The 23525-nt window shown below is 52.5% G+C and overlaps 1 protein-coding gene across 1 annotated transcript in view; it reads left to right on the top strand.

Annotated features, from left to right (window-relative positions):
- The window catches only part of CRAMP1 (cramped chromatin regulator homolog 1), a 54515-nt gene that overhangs the window by 9258 nt on the left and 21732 nt on the right, over positions 1–23525 (top strand). Inside the window, exons 3-9 of the mRNA XM_038763095.1 lie at positions 3850–4049; positions 6944–7097; positions 12984–13067; positions 16219–16267; positions 19608–19693; positions 20730–20853; positions 22725–22806. Of these exons, the coding sequence (XP_038619023.1) occupies positions 3850–4049; positions 6944–7097; positions 12984–13067; positions 16219–16267; positions 19608–19693; positions 20730–20853; positions 22725–22806 (779 nt within the window). The remainder of the gene's footprint in view (positions 1–3849; positions 4050–6943; positions 7098–12983; positions 13068–16218; positions 16268–19607; positions 19694–20729; positions 20854–22724; positions 22807–23525) is intronic.

Raw genomic sequence — 23525 nt, 5'->3', positions numbered from 1 at the left:
GGCGTTAAAAAGTTCCGGTTTGAATGGCCCCGGAGACCTCAAGGCAGCTCCACTCGGGCCGTACTGATCCATCTGCCGACGCCATATTTTTGTTGCGTAGGCAGGTGACCGTTTTTTGAAGAAAGACCTCTGGGGACCAGCGGTTTTATTCCAGGATTTCGCAAATGGCCCGTTTCCCTCCAGTTTGCAAAATTCGTTTTTCGGCAGTGAACTCTAATAGCCTCGGTGGGAAGCTGCGTGACACCATTGGTGTATCTTTTTTAGAGTTTTACAGCCGTGTGGCACATTGTGCCTTGTTTGAGTTGGTGCAGTGATAAGGTAGAATAATGATGCGGTAATGTTTTAAGAAATCAAAAGGTATTGTGGTATTTTATTGTGTGCGCGCACACGTATTTAACATCCAAAAGACCACCTGTAAGCCAAAGTGGATTGCCAGTCGTGTTTATGAAGCGCTTACTACGTGCCAAGAACATGGCAGGCAGAGAAGCAGTGTGGCCTAATGGAAAGACCCAGGGCCTGGAAATCAGGAGGACCCGGGTTCTGATCATTGTTCTGCCCTCTGTCTGCCAAGTGACCTTGGGTAAGTCACTGAACTTCTCATTGGTAAAACAACGTCTCCTCCACGAGGCCTTCCCTGATTAAGCCGTCTGTTCCTCAGCTCCCTCTTCTGCGTCTTCACGCGGTTGGATGTGTGACCTTCGAGCAGTTGATATCCACCCCGCCCAATGCCCCACAGTACCTATCTTCAAATTACATATCATAAATCTCACTCATATTGGTGTCCGTCTTCCCCTCTAGACTGGAAGCTTGTTACGGGAAGGGGACAATAGCCGCTAATTTTGTTGCATCGTACTCTCCCAAGTGCTTAGCACGGTACTCGGCACAAAATAAATACTTGTCCAAGGTCACACGGCAGACAAGTGGAGGAGTCGGAATTAGAACCCGTGACCTTCTGATTCCCAGGCCACTGTGCCATGCTGAGTCTCTGTAAATGATGCAGTCGGGTCATAGCCGGATCTCCCGCTCAGCGCGGGCCGCTTCCTTCCCCATGCTGCGCGGGTGGTCCCAGATTTTGGGTACGGTACATGCATCCGTATGACAAGGCCAAGATGGCCCCACAATCCCGGCCACCCCTCATACCCCTCATTCATTCTTCATTCAGTCGCATTGAGCGCTTACTGTGTGCAGAGCACTTACTAAGCGCTTGGGAAGTACAAGTTGGCAACAGATAGAGACGGTCCCTACCCAACAGTGGGCTCACAGTCTAGAGCAGCGTGGCTCAGTGGAAAAGAGCCCGGGCTTTGGAGTCGGAGGTCATGGTTTCAAATCCCGGCCCCGCCAATTGTCAGCTATGTGACTTTGGGCGAGTCACCTCACTTCTCTGGGCCTCAGTTCCCTCCTCTGTAAAATAGGGGTGAAGACTGTGAGCCCCCCGTGGGACAACCTGATCACCCTGTAACCTCCCCAGCGCTTAGAACAGTGCTTTGCACATAGCGCTTAATAAATGCCATCATTATTATTATTATTATTACACATTGGACTTTGTTGCGTGGTGCCGTCCTGTTCGAGGTCTGCAGTGCCCGGTGTTGCTTTTCCCCGCTGCTACACCATGAAACCACATGGTGTAGAGGAGAGAGCATGGGCGTGGGAGTCAGAAGGTCACGGGTTCTAATCCTGACCTCACCACTTGTCTGCTGGGTGACCTTGGGCAAGCCACTTCATTACTGTGTGCCTTGGTTATCTTCACTGTAAAGCGGGGGTGTGAGCCTGCTGTTGGGTAGGGACCGTCTCTATATGTTGCCAACTTGTACTTCCCAAGCGCTCAGTACAGTGCTCTGCACACAGTAAGCGCTCAATAAATACGATTAAATGAATGAGCCCCACATGGGACGGGAACTCTGTCCAACTCGATTTGCTCGTATCCACTCTAGCACTTAGTACAGTGCCTGGAACATACTAAGCACTTCACAAATACCATTTACCTTTTGTTTCAAGGATTTGAAAATCCGGCCGGGCGAAAGGTCTATTTCTTCATTGATCATGGGGTTTTTTGGACAAATATTACTTTATTTTGTTGAAATGACGCCAGGCATTTTTTTGTTTTTGTTTTAACTGGCTTCTCCTATCTCTGAGAAGCGGCTTAATGGATAGAGCCCGGGCCTTGGAGTCATAAGTACCCAGTTACCAATCGCTCCTCCGCCACGTGTCTGCTGGGTGACCTTGGGCAAGTCACTTCACTTCTCTGGGCCTCAGCTACCTCATCTGTAAAATGGGGCTAAGAGTGTGAGCCCCATGTGGGACAGGGACTGGGCCCAACCTGATTAACTTGAATCTGCCCCAGCGCTTAGAACAGTGCGTGGCACATAGCAAGCACTTAACAAGTACTGTGAGTATTATTATCATCTCTCCCCGTCAGTCAGACGACTTGAAAATCAAATCCATTAGAATCAGATCGGTGGAAATGTGATGGTGATGGGAGGGTCTCCCTCCGGCCGCCCGGCCCCGGCGGGCCGGGGCGACGGCCGAGCTTTGGCTCCCTTGTCCTGAGGATAGCGAACCCGCACGGAGGGACCTGTTGCAGTGCCGGCGGTTTCCCCAGCACCTCTCCCTCTCTGCCAGCCGCCCCTGCCCGTCCTGTTTCTGGTGCAGCACGGAACACGGTGAGCAAGCGATCCAAATCCCAAAAGCCAGAGGGCCTAACGCCAACCTACTCACTGGCTCTCAATCTCATCCATCTTGCAGCCGACCCCACGCCCACATCCCGCCTCTGTCCCAGAACGTCCTCCCTCCTCAAATCCAACAGACAGTTACTCTCCCCACCTTCAAAGCCTTATTGAAGGCACGTCTCCCCCAGGAAGCCTTCCCTAACCAAGCCCCCTGTTTTCTCCCCTCCCACTCCCTTCTGCGTCGCCCTGACTTGCTCCCTTTGTCCTTCCTCTCCCCCCCCCGCCCTACAGAACTTTTGTCCAGATCTGTCATTTATTTATTTGTATTCATGTCCAACTCCCCAGACCGTAAGCTCGTTGTGGGCAAGAAATATGACTATTGTTGAATCGTACTCTCCCAAGCGCTTAGTACAGTGCTCTGCACACAGTAAGCACTCAATAAATACAGCTGAAGGAATAAATGAATGAATGACAGCGAGTTGAGGGGCAGGGGTGTAGCACACTGTGGAATACCCGCAAAGGTTTTTTTAATAACAGTAATAATTGTGGCATTTAGTAATAATAATAATAATAATGACGCTCATTAAGCGCTTACTATGTGTGCAAAGTACCGCTCTAAGCGCTGTGGAGGTTACAAGGTGATCGGGTTGTCCCACGGGGGGCTCACAGTCTTAATCCCCGTTTTCCAGATGAGGTAACTGAGGCACAGAGAAGTGAAGTGACTTGCCCCAAGTCGCACAGCTGACAGTTGGCGGAGCCGGAACTTGAACCCATGACCTCTGACTGCAAAGCCCGGGCTCTTTCCACTGAACCACGTTGTTCAGCGCTTTGTATGTGCCAGGCACCCGGGACCCCTTGGCGGTCGAAATGCCTGCAACCGAATGCAGTGGCAGCATCCAGCGGACGGTGACCAGATGAGGCAGGATGGCTCAAGCCGGGTCATTTTTTAGGATGCCCGTCCAGCCAGTCCACCCCACAGGTCACTCCGGGCGGTTCTTGGTCCCAAAACCCTCCCCCTGCCACCGGCCCGGCCTTCCCTCTCCCAGCAGACTCAGCACTCCCGATTCCCAGAGGCATGTCCTCCCTCTCCGGCCCCCGGAAGGGCGGTTGAGAACAACGTACTCCGTGACGGTCCTCGAACCCAACTGACAGCCCAGCCCCCTGTTGTGCTTTCTCTCCAAAGGAGCGGATAATGGAGGGGCGTCGTCAGGCACGGGGGCGCCGGCCGTCCCCAGCAGCGGCCCGCCCGCGGCTGGCTCCAAATCGGCCCCCAGGAACCCGGGCTCTTCGGCCGGCGAGAAGGAGGAAGGGAAGAAGGTCAGGCGGCAGTGGGAGTCCTGGAGCACCGAGGATAAGAACACTTTCTTCGAGGGGCTTTATGAGGTGGGTGAAAGGGGACGCGGACGGGCATCTGCTGGGCTAGGCGGGCTGGAGGGGAAGCGCCTCGAGAGCAGGGGTCCCGTCTACCGACCGTTTGGCGGGTACCCCGATGAGTGCGTGATATAGATCCTCTCCCTTCCGAATGGTCCTCTCCTTCTCGGGGCCCCCCCCGCACCCTGAATGTCGGCCCTAAGGAGCTCGCCTTCATCCGTCGATCCAGACATCCCCAAGAATGTGGCCATCTCAGAATCGCCGACGACATCCCGAGGAACAGCGCCCTTGGTATTTTCATCCGCCACTTCCCGTTTTCCTGTTTCCTGAGAGGAAAACATTTGGGCGCTTGAGTTTCCGTGTGGGAGAACGTTTTCTTTAAGGGGGAGGATTTGGGACTCAGATGGCATGACCTCCATAGACTAGTTTTCACAGAGGCTCCAGCTGAAGCTTAGAGGGAGGGAAGGGGGCACTGGGTCTAGAAACGGGGGGTCGGGGCGAGAGCGACCAAGACGTTTTCTGATGGTCTGACCATTGTCGGCAGGATAGAAGAAGAGTTTTACTCTCACCTCTCATGAAGATGCGTGTCGTGACTTGCGTCCAACCTGATGATCTCGTATCCACTCCAGTGCTTAGCACAGTCCCTGGCATATAGTAAGCACTTGACAGATGCCATGGCAGCCCTCTCAGTGGCTGGCCAATTGCAGTCCGAACCATCTCTGCTCTGATGGTGAAGGCCAAGAAGACTCTTGATGTACCTTATTGGCCAAATGAGCCACCCTGGCGGTTTTCCTCCGTGAGAGTTTTGCAATCTGTTCCTCTGTCTGTGCTGCCAATCTCCTCGCCCACCCCCCCGGACCCTCTGATCTTCTCTCCGTTCGGGATCAGCTCCCTTCGCTTCACCGGCCGCAGCGCTTGCCCCGACCTCTCTGGATGCCCTTCTGTTTTCCTCATCCCCCTTTGGGGTGTCTCTTCCTTCACCCCATATAAAAAGTGGCTTTTCTACACACTTGTCCTTTTTTTCAAAAGACGCGGCCTTAACCATTCTTGACCGATTACACGTCTTGTTTTCTTCTACCCTGGGAGGTAAGGAGGACGAGGGTGCCTGCTCCTGGGGGATCAGAGGACGCGGCTACTAATTTCTGCTCTCTGACCCAGGGCAGGTTGCTTCATGTCTCTGGGCCTCAGTTTCCTCATCTGGGAAATGGAAATTCATTTCCATTTCATTTCCATTTCCTTAGACTGCGAGCCCCATGCCGGACAGGGACTGAGTCCGACCTGATTTTCCTGTGTCTGGTACAGTGCTTGACATCGTAAATGCCTAACAAACACTATTATTATTATTATTACTATTATGATTCATCGTCGTCTTCATCATCAACACACTGAGTGTGTATGAATAATGATCCCCGTTCCCCATTTGCAATTCACCTCTCCCCAGTCATGTAACTTTTGAGTTAACTCTTCCTTCTCCCCATATAAAACCTCCCTCCTGACTCCAAGTTTAGCTTCGGAAGTGGAGCCAAGCTAGTAAGCAGCATGGCGTAGTTGGTACAGCCTGGACCTGGGAATCAGAAGGTCATGGGTTCTAATCCCAGTTCTGCCACTGGCCTGCTGTGAGACCTTGACCAAATCATTTCACTTTTCTGGGCCTCAGTTCCCTCATCTGAAAAAGGGGGATGAAGACTGTGAGCCCCATGTGGGACATAGACTCTGACTTACCTGATTAGCTTGTATCTATTTCAGCGCTTAGTACAGTGCCTGGCACACAGTAAGCGCTTAACAATTGCCACAGTTGTCATTATTAAGATCTAATCCAGTCCCTGTCCTACTTAGGACTCCCAGCCCGCCGTACACATTCTCTTGCAGTTTCTCCCAAATTCTTACCTCCGTTTTCATTCCTTCTTGGCTTCCACTCCTTCCTTCTGGTGGGTTGCCCTCTGGCATAGGCCGAGCCCTCGAAGGGCTCAATGCCCTGTCAGTTCCTAGCGAAGGCGCAGGGGTTTTTCAGGAGGGCACAGTGCTCAGGTTTAGCTTCAAAGTACCTGCTTCTGAGATAGGGGCATTCCCCATCGCTCCCCAGAAGTCCTTCCAAACGATAGTTTGGAACTAAAAAAACCCTTGATTTTTCTTGATGTGAGACTAGAGCCCCCTTGTCGTCCCCCAAGCCCCCCTGGGCCACATCTGGGAGAAACCTTGCCCCTCCTCAACCTGGGCGCACTGGGCCCGTTCGGCCCAAGATGGCAGAGGTGTGGGCCCTGACTCCCTCGCGTCATCTTAGCCCACCCTTGCTTCGGGAGGACCGACGATAAATTCTACCGCTGCTGCTGCCCCCGCCCTCTCTCACCCCACATGTAGATGCAGCTGAATTAACCGGGAATTTCCACTTGGGGGTTCGGACGGGGCATTTCGATTGCTCCCCAATTCCTTCTGCCATCCCATAATTCTCTTCCGCTGGGCGGAAATCTCCCAGTGTCCTCCTCCGTTGTTCGACCCGCTTTCTTTGCCAAGAGATTCTCGGACCTCTTAGGTCCCGGCAGATCCTCGAGACGGTGAGTCGGGAGTTTCCTTTTTTAGCGTGTTTAATACAGAGCTCATACACAGTGCGTGCTCAACATGTACCACTTTGATTTATTATTTTTCCTCCTCCTTTGCAGGTGGGGCTGTCCCGTACCGTACCGCCATGGTTTGATCCCAGAGCTTCTTTTACTCAAAGATCTCACGGGGAACCTTGGGGAAATGATTCCGTTTTACGAGAGGGTGGAGGGAGAGAGAGAAAGAAAGTGGCTCATCCTCACCGCCCACCTCTTACCTGCCGCGCAGAACCGGCCAAACCCCTCCGGACCGGCCCTCGGGCAAGCGCCCTGGCCGTCCCCTGCCCCTCTAACCCAGGCTCTGCCTTTCAGCACGGGAAAGACTTTGAAGCCATTCAGAACAACATCGCCCTGAAGTACAAGAAGAAAGGGAAGCCGGCCAGCATGGTGAAAAACAAAGAGCAGGTGCGCCACTTCTACTACCGCACCTGGCACAAGATCACCAAGTACATCGACTTCGACAACGGTCAGTGCCCGTCGTCCTGCCTCTGCCCGGGGCCTCCTGACGGGGTGGGGGGGGGGGCGGAGGGTGAGGGAGAAACGTTACCCATCAGGTGGGGATGAGAGCCTCTCGCCAGCCCAGTCTGAGGAAGGGTGATCCCGTCCCTCTGGCCCGAGCCTCAGTGGGCCCGCCGATAAATGGACTTGCTTCGCCCAGGCGAGAGTTTTAGGTTCGGGAGGCCGTCCCCGCGATACGAATGGATTCGAGTAGATCATCTCCTGTACCTTAGTCCGGGGCTCTGCGCACAGTAAGCGCTCGATAAATAGTTCTGATTGAAGGATGTACTGCTGTTTGTATGTCCGGCCCTCCCATCTGGTCTGGACCCCTCGGTCCCCTCTCCCAGTTCCATCTGCTGGCCCGTCTCGTCTGGTCACTTTATACCCGACAAGGGAAAAGATGAAATTCCTCTCCTGGTCCAGTTTCCCGGTGGCGGCAATAAGAGCATCCTCATCCTCGGTGTCTGTGAGCCCTCGCCCACTGCTAGGGGATTCTGCGCTCTTCTCCGGCCACATCTAACTCCTGCATCTGTCGCCCCACCAGGCAGTCGGTCGGTGCTATCTATTGAGTGCTGGTACCTCCGACTCAGTGGCACGGGCTTTACGCACTAGGCCATGTCACTCCTGCTCATCAGTTCCTCCTTTCCTTCCTCCCTGTTCTGTCCTTGCTGCTGTCTCCTCTTCCCTTCCTCTCCTTCCACTCTCATCCCCGCCTCTGCTGCTTCTGGATGACTTTGCGGGGACCTAGAACCACCGATTCTCAACTCGCATCCGCTCCGGAATCTTCCCTCCTCCCGCTCTTTCCCCGACCCGATGACGAGATCCATTTTATTTATTTCCTTCCAGCTGGATGTCTGTTGGGAACCCCCCGAGCTCCCCATTGAGGCCGAGTGAGGTCTCGAGAGCCTCGATCCGGGCCTCCTGTCACCGTGTCCTTTCTCGTCCTTAACCACGGTCTAATTTGTTACAGTGCTCGTGGGGACGATTGGATGTGAATTGTGCTGTGGCTGGATTTGTTCCTTGTTCAGTTGCTTCAGGTGACTGCAACATTGTGTTCCACGTGTACATTAGCGTACTCCCTTGGGTATTTGTATGTACCCTTGTTGAGTGAATGCGTGTGTGTCTTCCTATAGACCACACATGTGTAAACACGATGCACGGGTGTATGAAAGTATTCCTTATCTCATTCCATCGATCGTATTTATTGAGAGCTTGTGGTGTGCAGACTCTTAGGAGAGTACAGTATAACAGGGTCGGTAGGTTCGTTCCATGCCCACAACGAGCTTACAGACTAGACGGGGGGAGACAAGACATTAATATAAATGAGTAAATAAATGACGGATACCAACATGAGAGCTGTGGGGCTGAGGGAGGGGTGAATAAAGGGAGTAAATCCGAGTGCGAGGGCGACGCAGAAGGGAGTGAGGGAAGAAGAAATGAGGGCCTAGTCGAGGAAGGTCCCTCGGAGGAGATGTGCCTTCAGTAAGGCCTTGAAAGTGGGGAGAGTGACCATCCGTCGGATAGGAAGAGAGAGGGAGATCCAGGCCAGAGGCAGGACATAGCCAAGAGGTTGGCGATGAGACAATCGAGATCAAGTGAGAAGGTTAGCATCAGATGAGTGAGGTTTGCAAGCTGGGTTGGAGTAGGAGAGTAGCGAGGTATATATGTATATATGTTTGTACATATTTATTACTCTATTTATTTTACTTGTACCTATCCTATTTATTTTATTTTGTTAGTATGTTTGGTTTTGTTCTCTGTCTCCCCCTTCTAGACTGTGAGCCCACTGTTGTGAGCCCACTGTAGGGACTGTCTCTATAGGTTGCCAGCTTGTACTTCCCAAGCACTTAGTACAGTGCTCTGCACACAGTAAGCGCTCAATAAATACGATTGATTGATTGAGGTAAGGTAAGAGGGGGCAAGGGGATTGACTGTTTTCAAGCTAATGGAGAGGAGTCTGGTGTGGGACTGGATGGGCAATCACTGGAGGATCTTGAGGAGTCGGGAAACGTGGACCGAACGTTTTTGTGGAAAAATGACCCGGCCAGCAGGGGTGACCAAGGATTGGGCTGCTGCCTAGACTCGGGGGGTCAGTGAAAAGCGGCATGGCCTAGAAGAAAGAGCTGCCTCTTGTCTGCCGCGTGACCTTGGGTGAATCCCTTCACTTTTCTGGGCCCTTGTAAAATGTAGATTGACTGTGAGCCTCATGTGGGACAGGGACTCTGTCCAACCAGATCATCTCATATCTACCCCAGCTCCTGGCTCATGGTAAGCGCTTAACAGATACCATTAAAAATAAATGTGGAAGTCTTACGTTTTCCATTTTTTGCCGGAAGCAAGAAGGAGCAGCCTACATTCATCCATTCATTCAGTTGTATTGAGCACTTGCCGTGTGCAAAGCGCTGTACTAAGACTTGGGAGAGTACAATAATAATAATAATGATGGTATTTGTTAAGCGCTTACTATGTGCAGAGCACTGTTCTAAGTGCTGGGGAGGTTACAAGGTGATCAGGTTGCCCCACAAGGGGCTCACAGTATAACATCAGACACATTTTCTGACCACAACGAGCTCACAGTCCATGTGAAATGAACGGAAAATATAGCATGTGCAGTTAGAGATAGATGTCTGTGTGTGCCTGTAGTTCTGTCTCTAGCTCCTCTTCTGGGAGATGGAGGTACCCAAATCTGCCCCCGTGCTCCGTACAGAGATGCTTTGGAGGGTAATATTGGTCACCGTTGAGACGGCACTTGGAAAAAATCAAAACATGGTTAAAATCCAAACCCCCAATTTAATTTGATTTTTTTTTTCTTTTAAGCGAGGGTGGCTTGGCGAATTCCTCGGGCTGCCCATTGCCCTGGCAGCTCGAACTAGTCTGTGAGGGGGCTGCAGGCCCAGAGTGGGCAAGGGGTATCAAGAAGTCCCCCTCTGAGGACCGTTGGCTTGTCCTTAGCTCTTTCAACCCTCCGCGGGTCTCACGTGACCCGTGCTTGCCTGCGCCTCTTCTCTGCTCCGTTCCTCTTTTCCTAGTGTCTGCCTCCCCCCACTTCCAATTGTGAGTCCCTCAGGGGGAATCAGGGATCGACACTTTTCCTCATCTCCCACTCCCTTCTGCATCATCCTGGCTTGCTCCCTTTGCTCTTCCCCTCTCCCAGCCCCAAAGCACTTACGTCCACATCTTTTAATTTGTTCATTTGTCTTGGTTTCTGTCTCCTCCTCTAGACGGTGAGCTCGCTGTGGGCAGGGAGTGTCGCTGTTTATTATTATACTTTCCCAATACGATTGAATGAGTGAATGAAAGAATGAAAGTTACCATCCTCTAGTCTCCACCCCCCGATGCTTGGCCCCAAGTCCGAAGGAGCGGGCGGAGGCGGTGGGCAGCGACCACGGCTGCTGGTTCCAAATCACTTGGCTAATGCCAGTGGTCTCGATCTCTTTTCCTGCCACTGCCCTTTCTTCTCCTCCCCCTCCCCTCAGCCCCCTGCTTTGTTATAATGGCCTTTAATATGGCGCTTACTAGGTGCCCAAGCACTGTGCTAAACCCTGGGGTAGATACAGGATCACCCAGTCGTTGTCAGTGGCATCTTTTGAGCACTCACTGTAAGCCGAGCACTGTACTAAGCACTCGGGAGAGTACAGTACGATAGAATTGGTAGACACGGTCCCTGGCCAGGATGAGTTTACAGTCTAGAAGCGGAGACGGACGTTAGCAGAAACGAATAATTTATAACATATAATTTCTAGATGTGAACATAAGTGCCGGTGGGGGTGGAGGGTGAGGTGACTATCAAATCCCCATGGATCCAAATGATCTAAGTCAGACACAGTCCCTCCTCACATCCTCTGCCTGTGAGGGAGGGAGAGTGGTTGTATTATCCCCATTTTTCAGTTGGGTAAACTGGGTGGCAGAGAAGGGAAGTCAGTCAATTATATTTATTGAGCACTTACTATATGCAGAGCACTGTACTAAACGCTTGGGTGAGTACAGTATAACAGAGTTGGTAGACACATTTCCTACTGACAGAGAGCTCGCAGTCTAGACGGGGAGACGGACAGGAATAACAATAAACTCTCCCAAATTGACCTGGAGGCAGAGCTGGGAGCAGAAAGCCGGTTGGTGCGTCTCCCCCTTCCCCCAATCCCCAGACTCTCCCCACCACCCCCAGCCAGTCCCATTCTCTGGCCCCCGGAGACTCAGTCTTCGGATGCTTTGGATTCTCATTTATCTCACTGTCGACCCCTCGCCCACCTCCTGCCTCTGGCCTGGAACACTCTCCCTCCTCATATCTGATAGACAATTACCTCCTCCCCCCTTCGAAGTCTTATTGAAGGCCCTTCAGAGGTGGGATGAAAGAGGCACGATCCCACTCCTTGAGGGGCGTGCTCACCGATGGGAAAGACGGACACATCCCAGTTTACCTATCGGGGGATGGCGTGCTTTGATAGTAATAATAATAATAATGGCATTTATTAAGCGCTTACTATGTACACAAAGCACTGTTCTAAGCGCTGGGGAGGTTACAAGTTGATCAGGTTGTCCCACGGGGGGCTCACAGTCTTAATCCCCATTTTACAGATGTCACTGAGGCACAGAGAAGTTAAGTGACTTGCCCAAAATCACGCAGCTGACAAGTGGCGGAGCTGGGATATGAACCCTTGAGCTCTGACTCTAAAGCCCGTGCTCTTTCCACTGAGCCACACTGTTTCTCTGTAGATAGTAGCGTCTTGGGGCCAACTGGGACTTGGCAGTGAGCGGTGGCCATCGGAATCACCGTGTAGCTTCCGCCGCGTTAAGCTCCTCGAGGAGAGCGAATGGGTCTCCTCGTTCTGTCACACTTCCCCAGCCCTTAGTAGAGGACATTGTATTTGTTAGGCCTTCAGCCGTTAGCAGTGTTACGATGTTAAATCTCATCTTACGTGGCATCCGTTAAGCGCTTGCTACGTGCCAGTCAAGGGGGTGGATGCAAGCAAATCGGATTGAACGCAGTCCCTGTCCCTCGTGGGGCTCACGGTCTCGACCCCCATTTTCCAGATGAGGTAACTGAGGCCCAGAGAAATGAAGTGGCTTGCCCCAGGTCAGACAGCAGACAAGTGACGGAGCCGGGATTAGGACCCGAGACCTTCCGACTCCCAACGCGGGCTCTGTCCGCTGCGCCGTCCCCCACCCCCAACCTGCTGCCAAACCAACCGGAGCCGTAGGCATTAAGATAAGCTTAGTCCAGTTCTCCGGTCCAGGTTGGTGCCCTTTGGACCACACCCCCCCGACAGGGTGGCAGGCGGCGGATCCGAAGCCGAGCCGCCAAGAACCGGGGCCTGTCGATGTGTCCTTTCTCCCAGGATCCTTTCTAGGACCTCCATTGCTCGCCATTCCTTCTCTGATATGCTTTACGCAGTCCTGCCCAAGTGATGCCTGGAAGCCCCCCGTCTTGCCCCGGAGTAAAATACCAGTGACTGACCCAGGGAGAATCCGGTAGAGGGTATTATCCGGCGTCCTGGTCTCACTCCCCTCGGCCCGTCTCGTGATCGTATTGAGCTTTGATTGGGAGTGGCACTTCTAGGGTGGGTTTTTGAGAAGGTTTTTTATTCTATTTGCGTGCCCCCCCACCAGAAAAAAAAAAAAGGTTTCACAGGCTGCGATCCTTGCTACTCACTTGTCTGGTCTGTCTGCTTCTTCACGAGAGTGTCTTTTTCAATTTATTTCTAATTCTCACTCCACTCCTTGGTCTCATTTGGGAATTTTGGCTTTTGGGGTGGTTTTTTTTTTTTCATTTTCTCTTCCTGTCAGTTGCATGTCTGATCCACCTTTGGGGGTTGACGGTATATTTTTTGCACCCCGAACCCCCTTCTGTTTTCAGTGTTTTCCCGCGGGCTGAAGAAGTCATCCCAGGAGCTGTATGGGCTGATCTGCTACGGGGAGCTGCGAAAGAAGATCGGGGGGTGTGAGTACAAGTCGCTGCTGCAGACGGGGCTCGCCCCATCCCCCCATCCTGTTCCCCAACTCCCTCCGGAGGGTGGCTCGGTTACCGGAAGTCCCCAGGAGCGGCTTTTGTTCGGGGCGAGTTCAGGACCCTCTCCCGACTTCCAGAGTGACCCTCTGATAACGTACGGCTCCAAGAGAGGCTGGAACTAAAGAAAGAGCGCTGGAGTTGAGCAGTTAGAGTACCTTGCTCCTGACAGTATCCGTTGAGCAATTACGAGGTGTCCGGCCGAATGCCGCGCTCTGGAAGCAGTATAGCGTAGTGGAAAGAGCACAGGCCTTGGAGTCAGAAGGTCCTGGGATCTAATCCCAGCTCCTCCAATTGTCTGCTGGGTGGCCTTGGACAAGTCACTTCACTTCTCCGGGCCTCAGTTGCCTCATCTGTAAAATAGGTTTTAAGCCTTGAGTCCCATGTGGGACAGGGACTGCCTCCAATCTGGTCAGTTTCTTTCTATCCCAGGGCTTCGAACAGAGTTTCTCATAGTAAGCGCTTAACCGATATTATTATTATTTTTTTACCTCTGGGGTAGATGGAGTTCTGCATCCCAGATGACCCGAATAAGCTTCACGCCCTGTCTGGTTCTGGAGCCGGGAAGTAGTTATCTGGGGCCCCGGTTTCTCTGGGACCCAGGTCTAGTTATTTCTTCTTTTTGAAGAAGAGCTCGAGTGGGGAAACGAGGCCGGGGGACCATCTTGGTTGTCCCCGGCCTCTTTCGGCACTAGTCCGGATTCCGCGGAAGCCAGCGCTGAAAATTCTCCGGCCACCGGGTTTTCAGATTATTTGTCGGGTGGTCCCCGATCCCTTTCCTAGCTCTGCCTCGGCCTTCCAGGTGACGTCACACAAGCCACTTCGTCTCTCCGGGCCTCTGTTTCCCCCTGTGTGAGATCCGCAGAATGACCTTAGAGCACAGGCCTGGGGAGTCAGAAGGTCATGGATTCTAATCCCCACTCCTCCACTGCTTGTCTGCCGTGAGACTTTGGGCAAGTCACTTCACTTCTCCTGGCCTCAGTTCCCTCATCTGCAGACTGGGGATTCAATCCCTGTTCTCCCTCCTGTTTAGCCTGCGACCCAAATGGGAACTGATGAGCTTCTATCTACCTTAGTGCTTAGTGCCGTGCTTGGCGCAAAGTAGGTGCTTAACAAATACCACAATTCTTATTGTTATTCTTATACGTCAAGGGGACGTAGTCATTCATTCAATCGTATTTATTGAGCACTTGCTGTGTGCAAAGCACTATACTGAGCGCTTGGGAGAGTCCGACCCAAGGGCCAAGGAGAACAGGAGGGACTCTCCCTCCCTGTCGTCTCCTCTAGGGATCCTTTGTTCATTCAATCAATCAGTGGTACTAATCTGTATGTACCACTGTATATGTATGTTTATATATATATATGTATATACATACACATGTATACGTATATATCTGTATATGTGTATATACACACATATATGTCTATGTATGGGTGTGTGTATTATATATATATATATAAAACTGTGCACACACATTTAAGTACCATATATATGTCTGTGAATGTTTATCTGTCATTTATTTATTTATTTATTTACTTATTTCTCTTAATGTCGACCTCCCCCCTCTAGACTGTGAGCCCGTTGCGGGCAGGGAACGTGTCTGTCTGTTGTTCCGATGTCCTCTCCCAAGTGCTCAGAACAGTGCTCTGCACACAGCAAGCGCTCAAGAAATACGATTGAATGAATGAATGAGTCCGAGCACTACTCTCTGCAGAGCACTGTATTAAGCGCTTGGGAGAGCACAGTATAACAAAGTCGGTAGAGGCATTTCCCTGGCCCTCGCCACGGCCTCTGCCCGACGTTTACAAGTTGACCGTTTCCTCCGGCGGCTTCACGCCACTGCCATCGTTCCCACATCTCTTCCCCCGCCTCCACCTGTGAGTCTCGAGGAGAGACCTTGGGGTGAATCCTCCCCTAAAACGGAAGCTCCTTCAATAGCCCGTCAGCTCCTTTTTTAAAAAAATGGGATTTGTTAAGTGCTTACTGTACAGTAATAATAACTGTGCTATTTGTTAAGTGCTTACTATGTGCCAGCCACTGTACTAAGCACTTGAATGGGTTCAAGCAGATTGTGTTGGGCACAGTCCCTGCCCCGCAGGGGGCTTGTACTCTTAGCCTCATTTTATAGATGAGGTAACTGAGGCGCAAAGAAGTGAAGTGACTTGTCCAAGGCCACACAACTGATAAGTGGCGAAGCTGGGATTAGAACCCACAACCAACTGTCAGCTGTGTGACCCTAGGCAAGTCACTTCTGTCTGTCACTTCACTTCTCTGGGCCTCAGTTCCCTCATCCGTAAAATGGGGAATAAGACTGTGAACCCCCCGTGGGACAACCTGATGACCTTGTAACCTCCCCAGCACTTAGAACAGTGCTTTGCACATAGTCAGTGCTTAATAAATGTCATTATTATTATTATTATTATTATTATTATTATTAACCTTTTGACTCCCAGGCTTGGGCTCTAACCTCTACGCCATGCTGTTCTAAGCGTTGGGTTAGATACAGTGGAATTACGGGGTAGACAGTCCCTTTCCCTCATGGGGCTCACAGTCTAAGTAGGAGGGAGAACTGAGGCTTGGAAAAGTGAAGTGACTTGCCCAAGCTTACCCAGCAAGCATTTGGCAGAGCTGGGATTAGAACCCAGGTCCTCTGGCTCCTAGGCCCATGCTCTTTCCACTAATAATAATAATAATTTTGATATTTGTTAGGCTCTTCCTATGTGCAAAGCACTGTTCTAAGCGCCGGGGAGGATACAGAGTGATCAGGTTGTCCCGTGTGGGGCTCACAATCTTAATCCCCATTTTACAGATGAGGTACAGATGAGGTAACTAAGGCCCAGAGAAGTTAAGTGACTTGTCCAAAGTCACACTGACAAGCGGTGGAGCCGGGATTTGAGCCCATGATCACTTGGCCTTGCTTCTTCTCCAGCGCTTGATAGTCACTACCTGTCAACTCCGTTGTAGCGGACTCCCCCGAGGGCTTAGCCCAGTGCTCTGCACCCCATGAGCGCTCAGGAAACCCCACGGATTGCTTCTCATAATCGCCCCTGGGTTCTCATCAGTTGTGTTGTCTCTCTTTTGAAGGTATGGACGATAAGAACGCCACAAAGCTGAACGAACTTATTCAGGTTGGGTAAGTGACTCTGATTTTGCAACAGTATTGGGCTCCGCTTACATCCAGCCAGTTCTCCTAGCATGCCAGGATCCTTTCACAACTCCCCGTTACCAGCTCTAACACTTCCACGCGTATTTATACCTACTCTCGGCACGTACAGATAGAGATTAGGTATCTCTGTGTGAAGCCCCTTGGCCTAGTGGCAAGATCCCGGGCTTGGGAGTCAGAAGGACCTGGGTTCTAATCCTGCCTCTGCCACTTGCCTGCTCGGTGGCCTTGGACAAGTCACTTCACTTCTCTGGGCCTCACTTTCCTCATCTGGAAAATGGGGATTGAGACTCTGAGCCCCATGTGGGGAAGCAGCGGGGCTCAGTGGAAAGAGCCCGGGCTTTGGAGTCAGAGGTTGTGGGTTCAAATCCCGGCTCCGCCACTTGTCAGCCGTGTGACTTTGGGCACGTCAGTTCACTTCTCTGGGCCTCAGTTCCCTCATCTGGAAAATGGGGATGAAGACTGTGAGCCCCACGGGGGACAACCTGATTACCTTGTATCTATCCCAGCGCTTAGAACAGTGCTTGGCACATAGTAAGTGCTTAACAAATACCAACATTATTATTATTATTATTATTATTATTGTTATGTGGGACGGGGTCTGTGTCTAACCTGATTAGTTTGTATCTACCCCAGTACTTAGAACAGTGTTGGACATATAGTAAGCACTTAAAGACTGTCATTATTATTATTACTATTGTTGCTGTTATTAAGTACACACAGATCACATATATATTTTATATATATACACACACACATAAGCACGCACATACATATGTATATATATAAATCTGTGTGTTCATAATAGTACACACACTTGCCTGCCACTCGTCTGCTGTGTGACCTTGGGCAAGTCACTGTGCTTCTCTGTGCCTCAGCGTGGGACATGGACCGTATCCAACTGGATTAACTTGCATCCACCCCAGCACTTAGCACCACGGACACGTCTCTCCCAGAACACCCCACTGTCCATCTGCAGTCGTTCCGGTAGTGGATCTAAAGAGTTTTCATGGTCAGAGTCCTTCTGGGCAGTAAACTCGAGTTTACCCATTCGAATGGAATGGGTAGGCCTCTGCATGACCCTCCCTCCCGGAGCCGAGACTGGTAGAGGACTGGAAACTCTCCCGGTGTGACCCCGAGAGGCTACCGGAGTAGTATTTATGAAGCGCTTACTGCATGCAGACCACTGTAGTAAGCGTTGGGGGAGCGTACATAGGTGGAAGTTAGGGTCCCCGCCCCTCGGGGTACTCAGTAGGGGAGGGGGCAAACAATTCCTGCAGGAGCCAGGGGACTGAATCTTTAGGGCAGCCTTGAGCTCCAGCCCGGCCCCAGACAGGAGCCATTGACTTTTTCAAGACCACTCTTGGCTTTCGCCAAGAGGCCTTTAAAAGCGTATATAATAATCATAATGATGGCATTTATTAAGCGCTTACTATGTGCAAAGCACTGATCTAAGCGCTGGGGAGGTTACAAGCTGATCAGGTTGTACCACGGAGGGCTCACAGTCCTTGTCCCCATTTTCCAGATGAGGGAACTGAGGCCCAGAGAAGTGAAGTGACTTGCCCAAAGTCACCCAGCTGACAGCTGGCGGAGCTGGAATTTGAACCCATGACCTCTGACTCCAAAGCCCGGGCTCTTCTCACTGAGCCACGCTTCTCCTCTTCCTGCTCCTCCTTTCATCCATCAATCAATGGTTTTTATTGAGCGCTTCCTGCCCTCCAGGCACCTTCTAATGGAGAGAAGCTTTTGGTTTATTATGAAATCCTGTTAGAACTGTGCCTACTCTTAAGGGGATTGCTATTCCTATATTTATAGATAACTGTGGTAGGAGTTGATATATAAGATAGGAGATCAAAAAGATTGGTTGAAGCACTCAGTATAATTAGGGTGATTAATGTTGGTGTTCACGGGCGACCTTGTTTATCGTGCATCGTTGGCGGCTTCGTAGCGAGGCACAGAAGTCAAAGTTGGAGCGCAAGGATACTGTTAGGAACTGGGCGGTTTGTAGCGGACAATGGTCTCTTTTTCAAATGCCGTCGAGCCCTTTCTGGCCCATAGCGACTCCGTGGACACCCCTGCTTCAGAACGTCCCGTCTTCTGGGTGTATCCATAGAGAACGGTTAGCAGGGAGAAAATCAAATGAGGTGGGCAGTATGTATTGACCGCCTAGAGATGGGGATCATGGTGTTCAGCGAGCCTGTCCTGAGCGCTGCCCGCTGTACTGGACGCAGGGCACTGCTCAGAGTGTCTGGGAAGTGTCTAGGAAGCCCAAGATACATTCCTTGGTGACGAGAACCTTACGGTCCACCACCGGAGCCGGGGTCTCCAAAGTGGCCTCTGACCACCACCTAACCACGTCTGGCAGGTGCTGCTCTCCTCACCCCCCCAGACCTCTCAGTCCCCTTCTGCCCCGCCAACCACCCGTTCCTCCTGCCGTGTCTTGGTTTCGGTCCCCGAGGTTCTCCTCCAACTTCTGTGATCACTCCTCGCCCCCTCACTGTGGGGGTCCCATGATGCTCAGTTCTGGGCCCCCTCTTCTTCTCGCTGTGCATTCACTCTTGGGAAACTCACCTGCTCATACGGCTTCAGTGACACCTCGCCCCCACAAATGGCATCTCACACTGAACTTCCCGCCTCCCCTCCTAAGTGTCGGGTGCCCATCCTCCGTCTTCCAGCTCTCGCGTTCCAATGACTGTTCAGTCCCGCCGATGACTCCTCTCTGACGTTTCCTGGATCCTCCCCATTCCTCCCCCCCCGACCAGCCACCTCCCTCTCGTTGAAGCCCATCAGATCCCGGCTAGAAGACTCACATCGGCCTATTTGCCAGAATCTTGTTCCCACCCGGCTATGGCACGTAATCCATGCTGCTTCCAAGATTCTTTTCCTAGAACATCCATCTCCATTCCTCAGAAGCCTCTGACGGTTACCCATGTCCCCTTACATCAACCGGAAGAAACGGCTGACTGCTGGGCCCACGGCCCTCGGCCGGCCTTCTCCATCGTACACTCTGCCCTCTGCATCCGAGGGGTCCGAGGAGCCCTCTGCGGCCCCGGCCCGGAGCGATCCACCTGGTCGATTCGGAGGTTCTGGGCCTTGTGACTGGGGCCCTCCCGAGTTGCCCGTAGCCTGAGGGGGCACGGGAGGGTTAGGATTGGTGGGAGCAATGGGGGTCCCCTAGAGTCTCCCTGACAGTATTGTCCCTCCCAGTTATGTGGTCCTTTTTCCTGAACGGCCTTCTGGCCCGGCCCCACAGAGCTCCTTAAAAGCATGTCTCCTCTTCTCTTTTTGTCTTTTGATTCTCCAAACACAGGGCCACCACGGTGCGCTACAAAGGGCGAAATCTGCGCATTAAAGCCCCCATGTGCCGGGCCCTGAAGAAACTCTGCGACCCAGACGGTATGTAGGGGAGACCCAGAGGGGGGGTGCCGGTGGCCTCTGTTGTTCCCTGTGCCCGGGATGTGGTGGGGTGGGCTCCCTTTCCCCACCCCTGGGCACGCTGGCATGAGCAGATTTGGAGACCCCGTAAACCCTTGGCGAGGCCCCGGGGGTGGTGGGGAACAGCGGCCCACATGGCCGAAAGCGTCCTGGTCGACCCCCTGAGACTAGCCAGTTCGGGGATCCCTGAATAAGTCCATCCTGGGAGCTCAGAGGGCGGTTCATCATTAGCCGCTCAAATGGCTTCACGTAAAAAGCCACTGTCACCTAACCAAGATGGGTTCTTGGTTTGATACGTCCATTCAGTCAGAAGTATGTATTGAGTGCCTACTGTGTGCAGAGAGGACTGCGCTGAGCTCCTGGGAGGGCTCAGTCAGTGCTATTTAGTGAGCGCTGACTGTGTGCGGAACAATGAACTAAGCACTTGGGAGAGTACAGTCGAGCAATAAACAGAAACATTCCCCACCCACAACAAGGAGACAGTCGCTAATATAAATAAATGACAGATATTTTCTCAAGGGCCATGGGCCTTGGAGGGGGTGAATAAAGGGAGCAAGTCAGGGCAACCAGAAGGGAGTGGGTGAAGAGGAAGGAGAGCTTGGTCTCGGAAGGCCTCTTGGAGAAAATGGGCTTTCAATAAGGCATCGAAGAGGGGTCCAGTAGGGATGGTTGGCAAGATCCCTGCCCTCGGAGCTTACAAAATCCAGCCGGGAGACTCCTAGCTATCTGCTCAGCCCCGACTCTGGCCCTGGGGAGGAAGAGATTTTGAACGGGATTGTGCTTCGGGGGTTCCGGAGAGGAGATCATCCCACTTGGAGAATCGTCTCGCATTCCGTACCCTTCTCCGTCGGGTGCCGCCTCCCTGCCGCTATCTTTCTGCTCTACCCCCCCACGGCCACTCACCCTCCCGGGCTCGGGGGGCGTTGTGGACAGAGGCGCCGAGCCCCTCCCGGATGACCCCAGTCAGAGTGAGTTTGTTACCCTGTTCTCGCCCCAGGCCTGAGTGACGAGGAGGACCAGAAGCCAGTGCGTCTTCCCCTGAAGGTCCCCGTGGAGCTGCAGCCCCGAAACAACCACGCCTGGGCCCGGGTACAGAGCCTGGCCCAGAATCCGCGACTCAGGTGACCCTGCCACCGGAGGCTGGCGCGGGGGAGGGCCGGGAGGGAGAGGAGGGCGGGGGGCCGTCGGTCGTTCCCATGACCGTTCTGTCCCAGCGGAGTATCTGAAACCGTGGGCCTAGTGGATAGAGGCCGGGCTCGGGAGTCAGGAGGACCTAGGCTCTCATCCCGGCTCTACCACTTGTCTGCTGCTGGGTGACCTTGGGCAAGTCACCTCACTTTCCTGGGCCTCAGTTCCCTCATCTGTAAAATGGGGGATTAAGGCTAATGAGCCCCATTTGGGACATGGACCGCGTCCAACCTGGTAAATTTGTGTCTCCCCCAGCGCATAGTATAGTGCTTCCAACATAGTAAGAGCTTAACAGATACTATAAAACAACCCCCTCTTAAGGGGAGGAAAACAAAAATCTTTCCTACAAAGTGGGCTGAGGAATTGGGTCTGTGAACCCCTGTGGGACAAGGACTGTGTCCAACCCAGTTTGCTTGTATCCATCCCAGCGCTTAGTACAGTGCCTGGCACAAAGTAAGCACTTAACAAATACCATAGTTATTATTATTGGCTAAGATCCTTCTAACTCACAGGCCCGGACTGTATCCACTAGGCCATGCTTTTTACCTGGCACTATTCTAGGTGTTGGGTTAAGTCTAAGATGAGCAGATGATAATAATAATAATAATAATAATAATGACAATAATAACAACAATGGTATTTGTTAAGTGCTTAATATGGGCCAAGCACTGTTCTAAGCAGTGGTGTCAATACAAGGTAATAACATTGTCCCACGTGGGGCTCACATTCTTAATCCCTATTTTACAGATGAGGTAACTGAGGTATAGAGAAGTGAAGTGACTTGCCCAAAGCCACACAGCGGACGAGTGGCAGAGCTGGGATTAGAACCCATGACCTCTGACTCCCAAGCCCAGGCTCTTTCCACTAAACCACGCTGCTTCTAGAAGAGACACAGACCCTACCCCATAGAGGACTCACAATCAAAGTGGCACGGGCGAAAAGCTTCTCTTGATCCCTTTCCTCCTTTTCCCCAGAAAACCTCCTTCCTCATCCCTGTCAGCTCTGCTAGTCTTTTTTTTTTTCTATTAATGGTGTTCGTTAGGCGCTTATTATGTGCCAGACCCAGTACTAAGCGCTGGGGTCAATGCAAGATAGTTGGGGTGGACGCAGTCCCTGTGCCACATAGCGCTCTGAGTCTTAATCCCCATTTTAAAGGTGAGGAAAGTTGTCCAGCTCTCAGCCTGATCGTCCAATCCTGTGCCAAAAACCTGGGGAGCGAGAGTGCAGATTGGGACCCATCTCCCGCCTCCGTAACCGACCCCGCCTCATCTTCGTGAGAGGCAGCGTGGCGTGGTAGAAAGAACGTGGGCCTGGGAATCGGAAGACCCGGGGCCTGGTGTCGGCTCTTCCCTTGGCCCGCTGGGCCCTGACTGTGGGCAAGCCACTTAATCTCTCTTTGGCTACCAGCTTTCTCATCTGTAAAATGGGGAGGTGCCACCTGCTCTTTGACTATGAACTCCACGGGGGCTAGGGGCTGTGGCTGATGGGATGATCTCGTGCCTTCCCCCAGAACCGACTCGGTACCAAGCACTGTAATAAGCGCAGCTATTTCCTGTGCCGTTAAATGAGCATTTCCTTAAAGCGCCCACCCCCAGTCCTCAGGCGCCGGGTTGGGTGGGGGGCTGGGGAGGAGGGAGTCTCAAGGTGTGCCCACTCAAGCCCAGAGCCCACTCCCCAAAGTCACTGCTCTTCAAAGGGTCAGCAGCAGCAGGATTTGGCCAAACAGGCAGCGGTCAGTGTCCCGCCTTGCGCCCCTTCCTTCATCGGTATCCCCCTCCTCCCCCCCGTTGGCCATCCCCCCCAGGATGATCGTGGAGCTGCATCGGAAGGTCTCCAGCCTCATCGAGTTTCTGAAGCAGAAGTGGGCCCTGCAGGAAGTGCGCATTGTATCCTTCACCCGGCAGACGGGACTCCCTCAGATACAGAGAGAAGGCGGAGCGGAGTGCTTTGGGGTATTGCCCACCCTTTTTCGGTGATCCGGAGCAAGTGTCCCGAGCTCCACTCGACACTGAGCAGCTGGGGGTAGGCGGAGGGCAGCGACTTAGCCGGGCTTGCCCTGGGCATAGGTGGGAGAACAATGACGCAGATGCAGGGCTTGGGAGTCCATGATAGAGTCTGCCCTCCCAAGACCGGGATGGTTCCTCTCCTCCTTTTCCTCTTCTAATCCTCCTCCTCCTTCCATCCTCTTCCTCCTCCTCCTCCTCCTCCTCTCCCTCCTCTTTCTCCTCTCCTCCTTTTCCCTCCTCTCCTCCTCTTCCTAATCCTCTTCTTCCTCCCTCTCCTCTTCCTCCCTCTGCTCCTCCTAATCTTCTTCTTCCTCCTCCTTCTCCTCCTCCTAATGCTCATCTTCCTCCTCTTCCTCCTCCTCCTCTTCTCCCTCCTCTTTCTCCTCTCCTCCTTTTCCCTCCTCTCCTCCTCTTCCTAATCCTCTTCTTCCTCCCTCTCCTCTTCCTCCCTCTGCTCCTCCTAATCTTCTTCTTCCTCCTCCTTCTCCTCCTCCTAATGCTCATCTTCCTCCTCTTCCTCCTCCCTCTCCTCCTTCTAATCCTCTTATTCCTCCTCTTCCTCCCTTTCCTTCTCCTTCTAATCCTCCTCTTCTTCCTTC

Source organism: Tachyglossus aculeatus, chromosome 21 (genome assembly GCF_015852505.1).
Source record: "Tachyglossus aculeatus isolate mTacAcu1 chromosome 21, mTacAcu1.pri, whole genome shotgun sequence".
Taxonomy (NCBI): domain Eukaryota; kingdom Metazoa; phylum Chordata; class Mammalia; order Monotremata; family Tachyglossidae; genus Tachyglossus; species Tachyglossus aculeatus.
Note: the sequence above shows the minus strand (reverse complement) of the source record. Positions and strands in the feature narration are given on the sequence as shown.